Source organism: Epinephelus fuscoguttatus, linkage group LG14 (assembly GCF_011397635.1).
Source record: "Epinephelus fuscoguttatus linkage group LG14, E.fuscoguttatus.final_Chr_v1".
Taxonomy (NCBI): Eukaryota; Metazoa; Chordata; class Actinopteri; order Perciformes; family Serranidae; genus Epinephelus; species Epinephelus fuscoguttatus.
In genome coordinates, this window is record NC_064765.1 from 33386627 (window position 1) to 33399813 (window position 13187).

Genomic DNA, 13187 nt, shown 5'->3' on the forward strand with positions numbered 1-13187 from the left:
AAGTGCATCTTGAGCTTTAAATGTATAATATACCGGGGCTTGCAAATTAACTTTTTTATCAACCTGCCACCATGGCTGGTGGATTCCAAAATTTATCAGCCATCCAAAAGATTACCATCATTTCTTTGCCTGGCAAGTGAAGCTTATCTTGCAGCCACTTGTATATTTTACCAGCATTTGGCAGGTGGCCGTTGGTAATTTCCAACCCTGCCCTGTAGCAACATATCATCATGCGTGTTGGTTTTACCATCCTGCCATTCCATGGGACTGTTTGTTCTTCCTGTGCCACCCAGTAAGTGTTGCCTGTCTGGCATCTACCATCTGCCTGAATGTCTGTGAAAACAGTATAGGTGTCCTGTAAGGGTTGGAAAAAAATCAATACAACATATTATTGCAATATTTTTGTTACACAGACACCAAGTATCTGTTTTTTTAATTATATAAATGATTAATATTACAAATACAAATTAACTTTCAGTAGCCTACTAGAATTCTATAACCAGTTGCTTTTTCAGGTAACTAATTTATTTTATTTAATAAAACTATTGATGTTGACAAACTTTCCTTCTGGGACATAATTCGCAGTTAAAAAAGGTAATAAATCACAATAAATCATAATATATTGCAATATATTTTATCTCAATACTCAATATATTGCAACAGGTTTAAAATCGGTTTAGTATCCCACCCCTAGTGTACAGTACCCCAAAGTTTACTGTCATAGAAGACCAGCAGATGTTTACATTTGTGAATCCGAACTCAGAGTGTTTACTGAATTTACTTGACTTTTATTATTGAGTAATTTGGGTATGCATCTCTCCCAATACTACCAGTACTTCCAGTACCCTAATACTTATAAATAGATATCTGCATATGTATGCAGAATCTGTAGGCAATATTCTGCTATTGGAAGCATTCTTGTTTTCGTTTGTAGTCAAAGTAGTATTGACCAGTTGCATTTAAGCGGCAGATAAACAGTCCATATGGAGAAACATTGCCAGTACGTGGACTCAGGGTATTGGCCAATACTGAGTACCAGCCAAATACAAGTGTTCTCTGGTTCCCAAATTTAAAATCTCTATACCTAACTACATTGAACACATTTGGACCTTCATTACGTAAAGTGCCATGAAGCCAGGCGTTGCTCTAAACCCTGAGTTGCAAATTTAAACACATCTCTTAGCAGATAAATAGGGCCCTAATCTATTCATTCTTCATATGTGACTGACATGACAGAGTGTGAACGCATTAAATCATTTTTAATTTGAAACTTGTGTTACATACTGTACTGTCAGTGACATGAACATCCCTCTAACTGAGCATTTTTATTTTGACTCCTGTCGCTCATGTTTGAAGGACAGCTACATCAAACAGTAGGGCAGATGCCACTCGGTATTATAAAGGTTAAACAAAGAGGACTGTCATGCTGTGAAGCTTTTCACTTCACCTCAATCTAGCGTTTCATTAGCTGCACCAGTCATTATTAACTGTACCAGTAGACTTGCAAAACACATTAGCTTCCTGCCATTGATTGTTTCCTCATCTCCTTCTGTCTCTCTTCCAGTTACACAGGCCGGGTCGTGCCGGATGTGATTAACTTGGGCTCGTATAATTACCTCGGCTTCGCTGAGAACACAGGTCCATGTGCTGAGTCTGCAGCCGAGGTCACCATGACGTACGGCGTCGGAGTTGCAAGCACCAGGCAGGAGATTGGTAGGAACACACGCCAAAACAAAGATACACCCATGACCTTTGATATCACTGGAGATGAACTGCAGGAATGCAGGGATGAATTCACCACAGTAAAGATGCCATCACAGACCAGTTTGTTTAGTGGTGCAGTGGATGCATTCAACCTAAGCACACAATGCAACACAAATATCATTTGATATCCTGGTTTAATTTCTCCTGTACAGAGGAGTCTTGGGACCACATTGAAGAAAAAAAATATCTCAGATAATAGAGAGTTAAGTCATAACATTACGATAATAAAGTTGTAATTTTTTTGGAAAAAAATATTGTAATATTAGGAGAATAAAGTCATACTATTTTAAGAAAAAAAGTCGTAATATTACAAAAACTTTACAAGAAAAAAGCCATAATGTTAAGTGACTAAACTCATTAATTCATACTCAATTACAACTTTATTCCTGTTTTTTTATTTTGTTATAAAATCTCCAATTTTTTTCTCAAAGTGGCCTTAATACGTAGTTTTACTCCTACACAGCAAACACTGCTGTTTTTTTAAGTTAAATGCACGACACAACATTGGGGTGCCTCAGAAATGCATTTGGCTGATTTTATTACACTTGGACAGAGCCACGCTAGCTGATTTCCCATATTTACAGTCTTTGTACTAAGCTAAGCTAACCTGCTTCTGGCTCCAGCTACTTTTAGCATACGCATACAGGAGTGGTGTCAGATTTCTTATCTAACCCTCAGCAAATGTCAAACTATTCCCTCAGCCTTTTAACTCCAGAAGGTTTCCGGTTTCAAGTAAGTACAAAAAAAAATCTGGTTTAAACAAAATGTGAAATAAAACTATAAAAAATAGCCAGATTTAAAAAGACAAGTCATAACATAAGATTGCAATTAAAACGTGGACAAAATATGAATAAAAATAAATAATCCACAGATAAAGTGTGTTTAAATCAGATAGGAACAGTTTAAAATCTGTTTTCTGGATAAATCTCAAACTTTAAGTTCAGTTGTAAAAAAAAAAATCCAGGGCAATGCTGAATATCTGAAAGCAGTGTGTCTTATAAGATCCAGATCACCCTGGAGGACGTGAAACAGGTCGTATGGTCAGCAGATTTTTACTGATAGAGAACAACCAATGACATTTCTCTCCCCACACAGAGAGAAGCCCACATTTTGATGAGGTCACATCTCATGAAAGTTTGATGATTGCTTTGAAAGATATACAGTTTTTAGCTACAGAAGCAGTAACTTAAAGAAATAGTTTATCATTTTGCAAAGTGTGTTTTAACTTTCTTACCCAGAGTTAATTGAGAAGGTCAAGACCATTCTAATGTCTGTATGCTAAATATGAAGCTACAGCCAGCAGCTGGTTAGCCTAGCTTATCCTAGATTAGCATAAAGACTGTAAGCAGGGGGAAAAGGCTAGCCTGGCTCTCTCTGAAAATAAACATATCCACCAACTAGCACAGCTTAAGCTCACTATTAACTAGGGCTGTCAATGAATATTCTAAATTCGAATTTGAAAAAAAAAAATGGACCTTCGAATGTGAAAATTGATATTCAATTGTGGAGAAAAAAAGCTCAGCGCACCGAAATTCTCTCGCGAGAAAATAGACCAGATGCCGATACGATTGCTGCAGGGCGCGAGCTGGCCACGGAGCTGCGTGGCGCGGCACAGCTGGTGTGGATGACACAATCTGTTAACATGGGTGCCGAAAGGAAACTGGCTTCACTTCGAGGCTATTCGCAGCGCTTCCGCGGGTGGTGTGGCCTGACGGGTCGGGGGGGGGGGGCGAGCGAGAGGTCCGCGGTTGTTTATAACGTAATGTTATAGATAATTGTTTTATGTGTTTTAATGTGTAGGTATGTAAATGTTTTCAAAGACGTTTATGTTGAAATAAAAATACCTACAAGTAGTTATGTTTCCTTGTATTAATACATATACAAGTATGTTTCCTTGTATTAGTTTGCCCTCTTGTGGACATAATGCGAAAAGAAAAAAATTCGAATGGTTCGGACCTATGAGTTATTTTTTGAAGGAATATTCGAACGTCATTTTTGAGCAATTTTGACAGCCCTACTATTAACACATCATATCTTGTTTGTTTATTTCATACAAAATCTGAGGTGTAAAAGCAACTCCTGCTAACCTGGCAGTGATGGCAAGACTCCAGGAAGTCACTGTACCTGCCCAAGAGATAGTCAAGCGTGTACCACCCCTCAAATGTTGTCACTTTTGCACATTGTTTTTTGTATGTATTAAACACACGAGATGCAGCATGTTAGTTAGAGAGCTTTGGAGGTGTTGGAAGGCATTTTGAAATTTGGGTGGAGCCAGGCAAGCTGTAAGCTAGGCTAACCATCTCCTAGCTGGCTGTAGCTTAAAGGTATACTATGCAGAAATTGTTAGTTACCATTATAAATTCACTCGCCAGCAAAAGTGAAAGTAAAAGCGAACCCTAGATTCATTCTCAGTTTGGAATGGGCTTTATCTGCATGGCGTTTTGCTTCACTATATTTGTCCGCCGTCCACGATTTTTGTAGCTTCCTTCTAGATGCCTGCTGATTATGGTCTGGCACCTGGCCTGACCACACTTGTGCACTGTTATTGGCTGGGGGCATACACCCAGAAACATCCCAGTGATAGCAGAGTATGAAAATAAGAAACTACAGGCAGAGGGGAGAGTTTCTGCAAATAAGTACAACACCACAGACTTACAGTGGGTCATAAGTGATGATTGAGAGGGATTGCTTTTGTATCAGTTTATACATTGTTTGTTTGTTTTTTTTTTGTTTTTTTGGGGGGGGGGGGACAGATAGAATGGATAGATATGTTGGTGGTATCTCAGCAAGAAAGTGAAAAAGTGTAAAAAAAAAAAAAACTAAACTAAACTATTCCTTTGACATTGGCCTAGCAGTCCATGTAAGCATAGATCTTTGAGGTTCTGATTGCTGTGTGTATATGATGATCTCCTGTATCTCAGGTAACCTGGACAGACATGAGGAGATGGAGAAACTTGTGGCTAAGTTCCTGGGTGTGGAGTCAGCCATGGCATTTGGGATGGGTTTTGCAACCAACTCCATGAACATACCAGCACTGGCTGGCAAGGTAAGAGCGCAGGTGATCAGTGTTTCCTGGGCAGGGCTGCGATTTATTCTTGCAGCACACTGCAGCACCTTCCATTTCTTGCCTCCACTCTTTGGCTCGCTATTTGTTTCCTTGTCAGATTTCCTTGATGTTGTCACAGCACTTTGTTTCCTCTTTTCTTTATCTCTCTGTCTGTCCTCTGTCACACTGTCACCCTCTGTACATTATGTGAATGTTAAGGTTGTGTTAGTGTATGAACTTGTGTATTTGCCATTGATGAAACATGTTTTCTGCCAGGCACTTTTGTTTACAGAGTACATTTAGTTTTAACAAAACAGTTCCGCAACATCACACTATCACAGATCAACAGCAGCACTGAGAACACTGAGCCACAAACCCACTCTCTGGCCTCATATCAGGAGCAAACACTTCCTGTTGGCGTGGTGGCTGTCAGAGTGAAAATAACAGAGTTCAGAGCAGTCTGTTGTGTCACATTGCTGCTGGTGTTGTTTGGCAGGTAGCTACCTGACCACATAGTTTGTTTCCACTCTGTAACTTGTGAGAGGTAACCAACAGTGAAGAGGGTTGGACTGCAGCTTTAAATTCATTTGTTCTTGTGAAATGTTGCAAACTCATCGGTTAAAATGTACATTTTCAACATCACAGTGGTCACTCAACTACTTCCCTTAAATATCAATTTTATAAACACAAAACCATACTCCACCCACTCACCAGACCTACCAGCTGCTGGAAAATATGTTCTAAGGTGATTTGGAAGTCATTAACACTGTCTGCTGCTTCAGATGGATAAAAACAAATCAGATGTATGAATCATTTCTACATGTTAAAGTTTGTCTGGTGTCCTGCAGGGCTGCCTGATTCTGAGTGATGAACTAAACCACGCCTCTTTGGTCCTGGGAGCCAGACTCTCTGGGGCCACCATCAGAGTCTTCAAACACAACAGTGAGTCTCTGATCACAATAGATTCTCTTATAAGTATGTCTCCCACCAGCATCTATAGCTACAGTTATTTTCATTTCTATTTCTGTTTGTCAGTCCTCCAGTCTATCTTAATTCTTTGCTTCTTTCTATAACTTTAATTTTTTTAATCATCACAGACATTGATGCGCTTTGAGTGATAATGATTTTCTTACTTCTTCTTCCGTGTGCTGTATGTCACTGCTGAATGGTGATGTCATCATTTTGATTTACACAGTTTTAGACATACGTTACAATGCACACACACTACTGGGAGGTTAGGTCTGCATTCTATATCGCAGTCAGTTTTGTATCATAATTTGAGTACCGTAAAACCGTTAAAGTCCCAGTTAAATGCCCAGTCCCTTTTACTAGCCTGGTGGGGCTACAAATTTTGATAAATAAATTCCAATCTGATTGTATTTCCTGATCCTCACTGAGCAACAGTTTTGTTTGAAAGGAATTAAAGGCCTGTCCCATAGACGCCTGCCCCAAATATAGGCCTGTTGAGTTCAGTGATTTAAGCAAATAATAGCCCGGGCTATTAATTGAAGTTTTATGGTGTTCTGAACAGCCTAACCAACACAGATTGTTGTGTTACTTTAGAAGTCAGCCAACATGTTAAATAAAAAGTTAAGAAACCATATGTTTTTTCCTTTTTGTTTTTTGAGTGAGGCCACAGACTTCTCTGAAAAGATATTTTGACACGCTACAATAGGAAAAGCACAGAGGTAAAATATAAAATGAATGATAGCTGCTTCAGTTTCAGGGTTCTGGTATTATTCAGGCTGGCTCACTGTCATGGCTTACTGAGACACTTGAATAGAACAGAAGAATAGCTTTTGTCAATGTTATTAACACCCGTGCTTTATCTAATACATGTCAAATCTCAAAAAGTCATCACACAAGCTTCATTATTTCCACACAAAAACAGCTTTCTATATATCAAACGCAGAGGAGAAGAAGAGCTAGCTAGCTGTTTATGCATTCAGGTGGCTCAAAAATAGCTCTTCCTCTCATAGAACATGAGATACATGAAATATAATGTAATAGATTGGGTGTAATTTAAAAAAAAAGAAAAGAAAAAAAGCTATTAGATGTGTAATAGCCATAGCCATTAAGCTAACTAGCCACAGCATTTGTTCTGCAGCTGTCACACACACGCGCTGTTTGTTATCATTTTTTCACAGAAAATCTGGTTGGATTATTTGACGTCATATTTAGCGAAAAATCCAGCTGGTTCATTTTTTGTTGTACAGTAATGATAATGTTGACATAAAAAAGCTTGCATCTTAATGCTAATTACTTTGTGGGTATTATTAGCAGTGAAGGGTTTGCTACTAATCTTTATCCATTAGCTACCAGCTAACTAGCCAAAACTCTTCAACTTGCCATTTAAAGCGTGTTACTCGTCTGTTTTTACTGGTGAGTTGGTTTGGTAACTTGTTGAATGTTGCTAATCTTTCCAGCTATTGCAACAAACAAACCAAATCCCCGAGTTAATTCACAAATACATGTGACTTGTTATCATTTTTTGCTAAAATGCAGGATTTCTGACCAGTACAAAACAGTCTACGGCTAATGTGCTAAAAACAAGAGCAACTTTGTTAAAGAATCTACCTTCATTTGATTATTATGTTTTTAATAAAAACTTTGTTTGTGGGTGTATTGAAACTGTGTTTATGGGTGTCTCACTTTTTTCTAATGAATTCCCAGTAGACAAATAAACAGCGAGTGGTTTTCTGCCACCATTGTTGTAACCACAAGTTTCATTTTGAGTGTTCTGTAACTCTTATTTTGTTCCTGTCAGATATGCAGAGCCTTGAGAAACTGCTGAGAGAGGCCATAGTCCACGGGCAGCCCAGGACTCACAGACCATGGAAGAAGATCCTCATTGTGGTAGAGGGCATTTACAGGTAGCATACCCATTTTTTCACAAAATAGATGTTTGATAAAAAATATTCAGGCACTTCTTGTTGTAGAGAATGTCTTTATTCTTCTGACCTTCTGAGCTTTGTGTTTCGGGGTTATTCAAATGGTAAAGCATTGGTGCAAAACACAACAAAAGGGGTGTTATCAGTGCTGAGAGTGAGCCCAGGGACATCAGTGTTCACAGCATTCACTTTTATCAATGCTTAAAGTGTCATAGCCCTAAAGCAGTGCAACAGTAGGCGTTACCACCTTGAAAACCTCCATGATTTCCTTCCTGGTTTCAACATCAACAATGACTAACAGCACACACAGTAGTTTCATCAGATCTTGTACACTGGTAGCTGATTTTTGCTTTAAGTTCTATACTTTTCGAGCTATTTCTCCATATTAACTTAAAATTTGGGCAGAACATGCATGTCAGTAGGAGTCTTACACAAACACATGCAAAAGACAGGCTTCCAGAAGCAGGTCTTATCTTGTGTTGATGGTTCATGTGGTTCCATTAGATTCAGCAGTAACAACACTCCTGGGACTGGATTGCTGGTTGCCAGAGCTGATTCAGTGCTTGGTTAGCTCTTACTGGTTGTACACACACTGAGCAACTTTGATGGGTTTCTTTATTCTGCCAGAAAGAAAGTTGCACTATATAGCAGTCTGCAGCTACAAAGTGCAGGCAAATTATTTGACATTGTTGCAGTATTTTAATGAGTTATATCTTTATATGTTAACATTAAATTTGAGACGTGCAGTTGTCATTAAGATAAAGTGTGTTAACAGTTGAGAGGTCCCAGCAGTGTCACTATGACCTTGAGTGGAGAACATATGGTGAAGTACCAGGACAATCTGAACTTGAACACATCAGGACATTTACTTGACACTGGCAACATCTTCTACTTTGCCTTCTCCTCCCTGCAGCATGGAGGGCAGTGTAGTGCGCCTGCCAGAGGTGATTGCCCTGAAGAAGCGCTACCGAGCCTACCTTTACCTAGATGAGGCCCACAGCATAGGGGCCCTGGGGCCGAGAGGGAGAGGTGTGGTCGATTACTTTGGCCTAGACCCCTGTGATGTGGATGTCTTGATGGGCACATTTACCAAGAGCTTCGGTGCTGCAGGGGGATACATCGCAGGGAAAAGGGTGAGGATGGAGGATTATGGGTTTATTTTATTGCTGTTTCATTTTATTGTTGAAGGCAGGGTCAAAAAAAAAGATGACTTGTAAGAGATAAAGGCATGTAGAGTCACAAGACATGGATGCTTTTCCAGTTCAGTAACCCAGTGTTTTTACAAGCTAGGTAAACAAGGCTAAACAGCAGTCTTAATGAGAATGCTTTAGTTGTAAACAATATCTCAAGATCAGGGGTTAGTGTGTCAGGTGACAAAGTTTTAAGTGTTATAAAATGAACACCTGTCATCTCTGTAATGTGGATTAACAGCCTTGCAGTGCATGAATGCTGCGTTCTTGACATATTAGCCCTGTTTCCTGACATGGACTTATCAAAACAAAAGGCTGGGTTAAAAAAGAATCTTCAAGACATAAACAACTTTTTTGTCTCTGTGAAAGGCTGAAGAGATTGTGACACCCTGTCATCTTCGCCCACCACCTCCACTGCTTTCTCACAGAGACTTTTTTTCACTTTTAAAGAAAGCCAGCACTGAGGCATGAATCACTGTCTAGGAATGTGTCATCAAGTCACAGGATAAGCTTACAGAAAAGTGTTAATAGCCTGCATGTCTTTCAAACGTTTTAACAAAATAGTCAAAAAGGGTGGTAGTTTAAAATCTTGTTGGAGCTTTTTTTTCATCAGAAGTACAATACATTTTTCTCAACTTTACTGCATATATGGCAGTTTGCATTGGACACAGAGACTGTTACATTCTTACAATCTGTGCAAAACAGCATATTCTCCATGATTTATTTGACATTTAAATGATTACAACCAACTTTTCTTGTTTGTTTTAATGCATATGCAGTGAATAAGGGGCATGCTCTTATTCTTCACACTAAAGCAGGCAGTAAATCTAAAGTAAGCCATTCCAAGCCTCGTTTACAAAGAGTCCTGAACTCTCCATGGTTGTAGAGATTGTAGAGTAATTAAAGCTTTACATGCACAAATACTTACATCTCCTGTGTATCTGCTGGGTTTAGGAGCTTATTGAGTACCTGCGCTCCCATTCCCACAGTGCGGTCTACGCCACCTCCATGTCTCCTCCTGTGGTGGAGCAAATCATCACTTCTATGAAGTGCATTATGGGAGAGGATGGCACAACAATAGGTGAGTGGTGCAACAATATTATTATTATTATTTTTATATATATATATATATATATATATATATACACTAAAGGTAGAGTTTTTGACCGAGTGGCGCTAGTGAAGCAGTTTTTTTAATGGATGGGTCCTCATTTGGCCTGTTACCATGTCTACTGTCATGACTGCATTTCAATGCTGGGAAACCTTTGGTCCTAGCATTCATGAGGTAGCCCCTTTACACACTTCACCTGCATAATCATTATTATAGACCAAGTAACCCTGCTCATTGCAACATTATCACCACAAAAACTGCTCAGGAATGGCCCAAGGAATGTGACAAGGAGCTCAAGGCATCGACCTAGCTTTCAAATTCCCCAGATCCAATCTGATCGAGCATGTGTGGGACAAACTGGAACCCCAGAGGTCTTTGTCCAGGCCAGAGCTAAGTCCTTTTGCAGTGGGGCATCTGCCCTCTCGAGGCATGGAGACAGGACCTCTGGGGGTGTGTTGCTGTCTGGCACCAAGGCGTTGTCGAAGGATACTTTGAGTCCTGTGGGTTGTGAGTTAAGGTACTGGCATGCCCAATGGATGTTCAGTTGGATTGGGATCTGGGGAATTTGGAGGCCAGGTTGACACCTTGAGCTCTTTGTCACGTCCCTTGGGCCATTCCTGAGCAGTTTATGTGGTGTGGCATGGTTCATATCCTGCCTGGGGGGCGCACTGCAATCAGGGAGTGCCGTCGCCATGAGGGGGTGTATTGGTCTGTAATGTTGTTTGGGTGGGTGTTCAGTGTCAAGTGGCATCTACATGAATGTCAGGACCCAAAGTTTTCTAGAAGAACATTGCGCTGTAAGAAAATGATCAATGTTATTCACTTCATCAGCCAGTGGTTTTAATATTTTGGCAGATCGGTGTATATTGTCCCAGAAATAACAGCGATAATCGATGCTATAGATAATGTCATCTTATGATAATTTAATAGCATAATAACGTGTTTGAGTCCTGATATCCCAGCCACAAGAACAATCCCCCTCATGTCCTCAGAAGTAATATACTATAGCAGAATTGTTTTATTAAAACAGCATCAAAGGCTCAAGTGGTATCAAAGTAGCCTACAGCTCAAGCAGGACCCTTCCAAGGTTCATTTATTATGACATGTCAAAAGAGAAAGGAGCTCATGACAAGGTCAGACATTTTACACATGAAGCAGCCAACAGAGACTCTTAGTGAATATCATACATCAGAGGGCATATTCACAAACATTCTGAGAATACTCTTAGAGAGCTTCTAACCTGGCCTAAAAACTTTAAGTAGGAGTCCTAGCCTAGGAGTGATTTAGGAAAGTTCTCAGAGCAACTCTGAACAAGGAAGAGACAGAAACTTTTATCTTACTTAGGGGTGTGGTTGACCCAGTTGCTAGGTTTGATGCATTCTTTTAACAGATGTGATTGGTTGTCACAGACACACCCTTTTGTGAGCCTGTAAGGTGTGGACACCCAGTGGCAATGAAATGAACTGCGTGATGACGTGAGACTCTGAAAGTGTTGTCATTGTTGGTGTGATCACTCTGCTGATGGAAGGTTGAGACAGACAAAAGTCATCACTGCTGCACTGTTGTGATCATTTTATTTTTGGCGTTATGTGTGTATCCCCAATGAGATCAACCACTAATATTATCCCTGCACAATCTGATCTGTAGCATTTCAGTTACTCACTGTCATCCAGCATTTGGAGAATATTTCGCCAAGGTCTTTGTGTGTCCACCATTTTATCCTGATTAAGAAACTCATTAGCCTCTTAAAAGTCCTCCTTCCTGCTCCCAACATTTTTTGACCTTAGGACTTTTTTAAGGTCTAAGATGCTCTGTGAATAACTTTTATCTTTACAAGGACCTACTCTTAACTTTAAGGGGAAATTCTAAGAAAACATCACAGTTCTAAGAATTTCCTTAGAATTTTGTGAATAGCTTGTGAAGCTTTGTGAATACAGGCCCGGATACCTTCATAGCTTATCATTTAAAATAAACTGAGAGTGACAACCATCAGACTAGCGATGCCTCTGTCTGGTTTGTCAGAGTTGAGTGAATCTAATCGTAGCTGCTGTAATTTTCATCAGTTGCCACTGGATGTCAGTGCGCACTAATGGAATCTAAGAAAGACTCACCATCACAGTGGTTCTTATCAAAGACCAGATATTCCAAAAAAACTGTTACAAAACAAACTAACTAAAATGAAATATACAGGAAATGTCTTTAGTTTATGTTTTTGTTAGTTTACTCGAATTTATTAACACAACATGCACAAAGAGAGAATTGATACATGTGTTTATTGAGACTGCGATGTGTGCTGTCTGTATTGTAATACCTATTCTGAACTTCTTAAATCTTACCTCTTACAAATACCGTCCATATTATAATTAAAAAAAACTAAAACCAATACTACACCGCATAAAGGATAAACTAAAAATAAACATTTTTAAACACTGAAACACTGAAAAATAATCTAAAATTAACCCAGCGAAAACAAAAATTTTAAATAAACTAATGAAAAATACAAAACTATAAAGAGAAGCAGTGAATGCTGAAATTAACACTTACATTCACACGCCCTGGTGGTTCCCCTAGTAGTGCACACTCATAAAAACAGCTTTTGGCTTTTTTTTCCTTTTTTGGCAAAGAACCTCTGAAGTGATAGCTGGAACATTTTAGAAAGAGGCTATAGAAGTACAACTTGGTAATTATAACAATAATGTAGAATAGACAACAGTTTTAGTGGTTTAAGTTTGATTGAGTAAACAATGTAAAGCATCACTTGTATAACCACTTTCATTTTTAGTTCTACAAAGTATGCTCCATTTTGTAACTTAATTTCTTATTTTTATGCCACATCTTGCTCAAATGTCTTTGGTTGTTAAGGCTGTTTTATTTTAATTTAATATTTTTACTTATTTAGGAATTTGCAGAAATGCCTTTTATTTTGAAAAAGATTTTTGTTCTTATTGTTATTTATGTATTTTTGCAAACAATAAGTTATTTCGAAAACAGTAGTACTGTACTTTTTTTTTTGTATTTTCTTAGATTTAGTTTGTATGTTTGAGTTCAGAAATAAGCCTTAGGGCTGCTGTGAAACTGCACCTACTTAGGGCAACAAAAAAAATTTGTCTTGGGTGTGTCTGTACAATAGGCAAACAAGGATAGCAGAGGAGACGTCTGCACACCAATGTAACAGGGTTGGAAAG

General features: G+C 39.0%; 1 protein-coding gene and 1 long non-coding RNA gene across 2 annotated transcripts in view; both read left to right on the forward strand.

Moving 5' to 3' along the window:
- LOC125900415 (uncharacterized) overlaps positions 1-13187 on the forward strand; it is a 291070-nt gene that overhangs the window by 261824 nt on the left and 16059 nt on the right. The window lies entirely within an intron of this gene.
- The window catches only part of sptlc2a (serine palmitoyltransferase, long chain base subunit 2a), a 29599-nt gene that overhangs the window by 7546 nt on the left and 8866 nt on the right, over positions 1-13187 (forward strand). Inside the window, exons 4-9 of the mRNA XM_049595364.1 lie at positions 1565-1713; positions 4686-4810; positions 5659-5752; positions 7578-7683; positions 8615-8834; positions 9846-9972. Coding sequence (XP_049451321.1) covers positions 1565-1713; positions 4686-4810; positions 5659-5752; positions 7578-7683; positions 8615-8834; positions 9846-9972 — 821 coding nt within the window. The remainder of the gene's footprint in view (positions 1-1564; positions 1714-4685; positions 4811-5658; positions 5753-7577; positions 7684-8614; positions 8835-9845; positions 9973-13187) is intronic.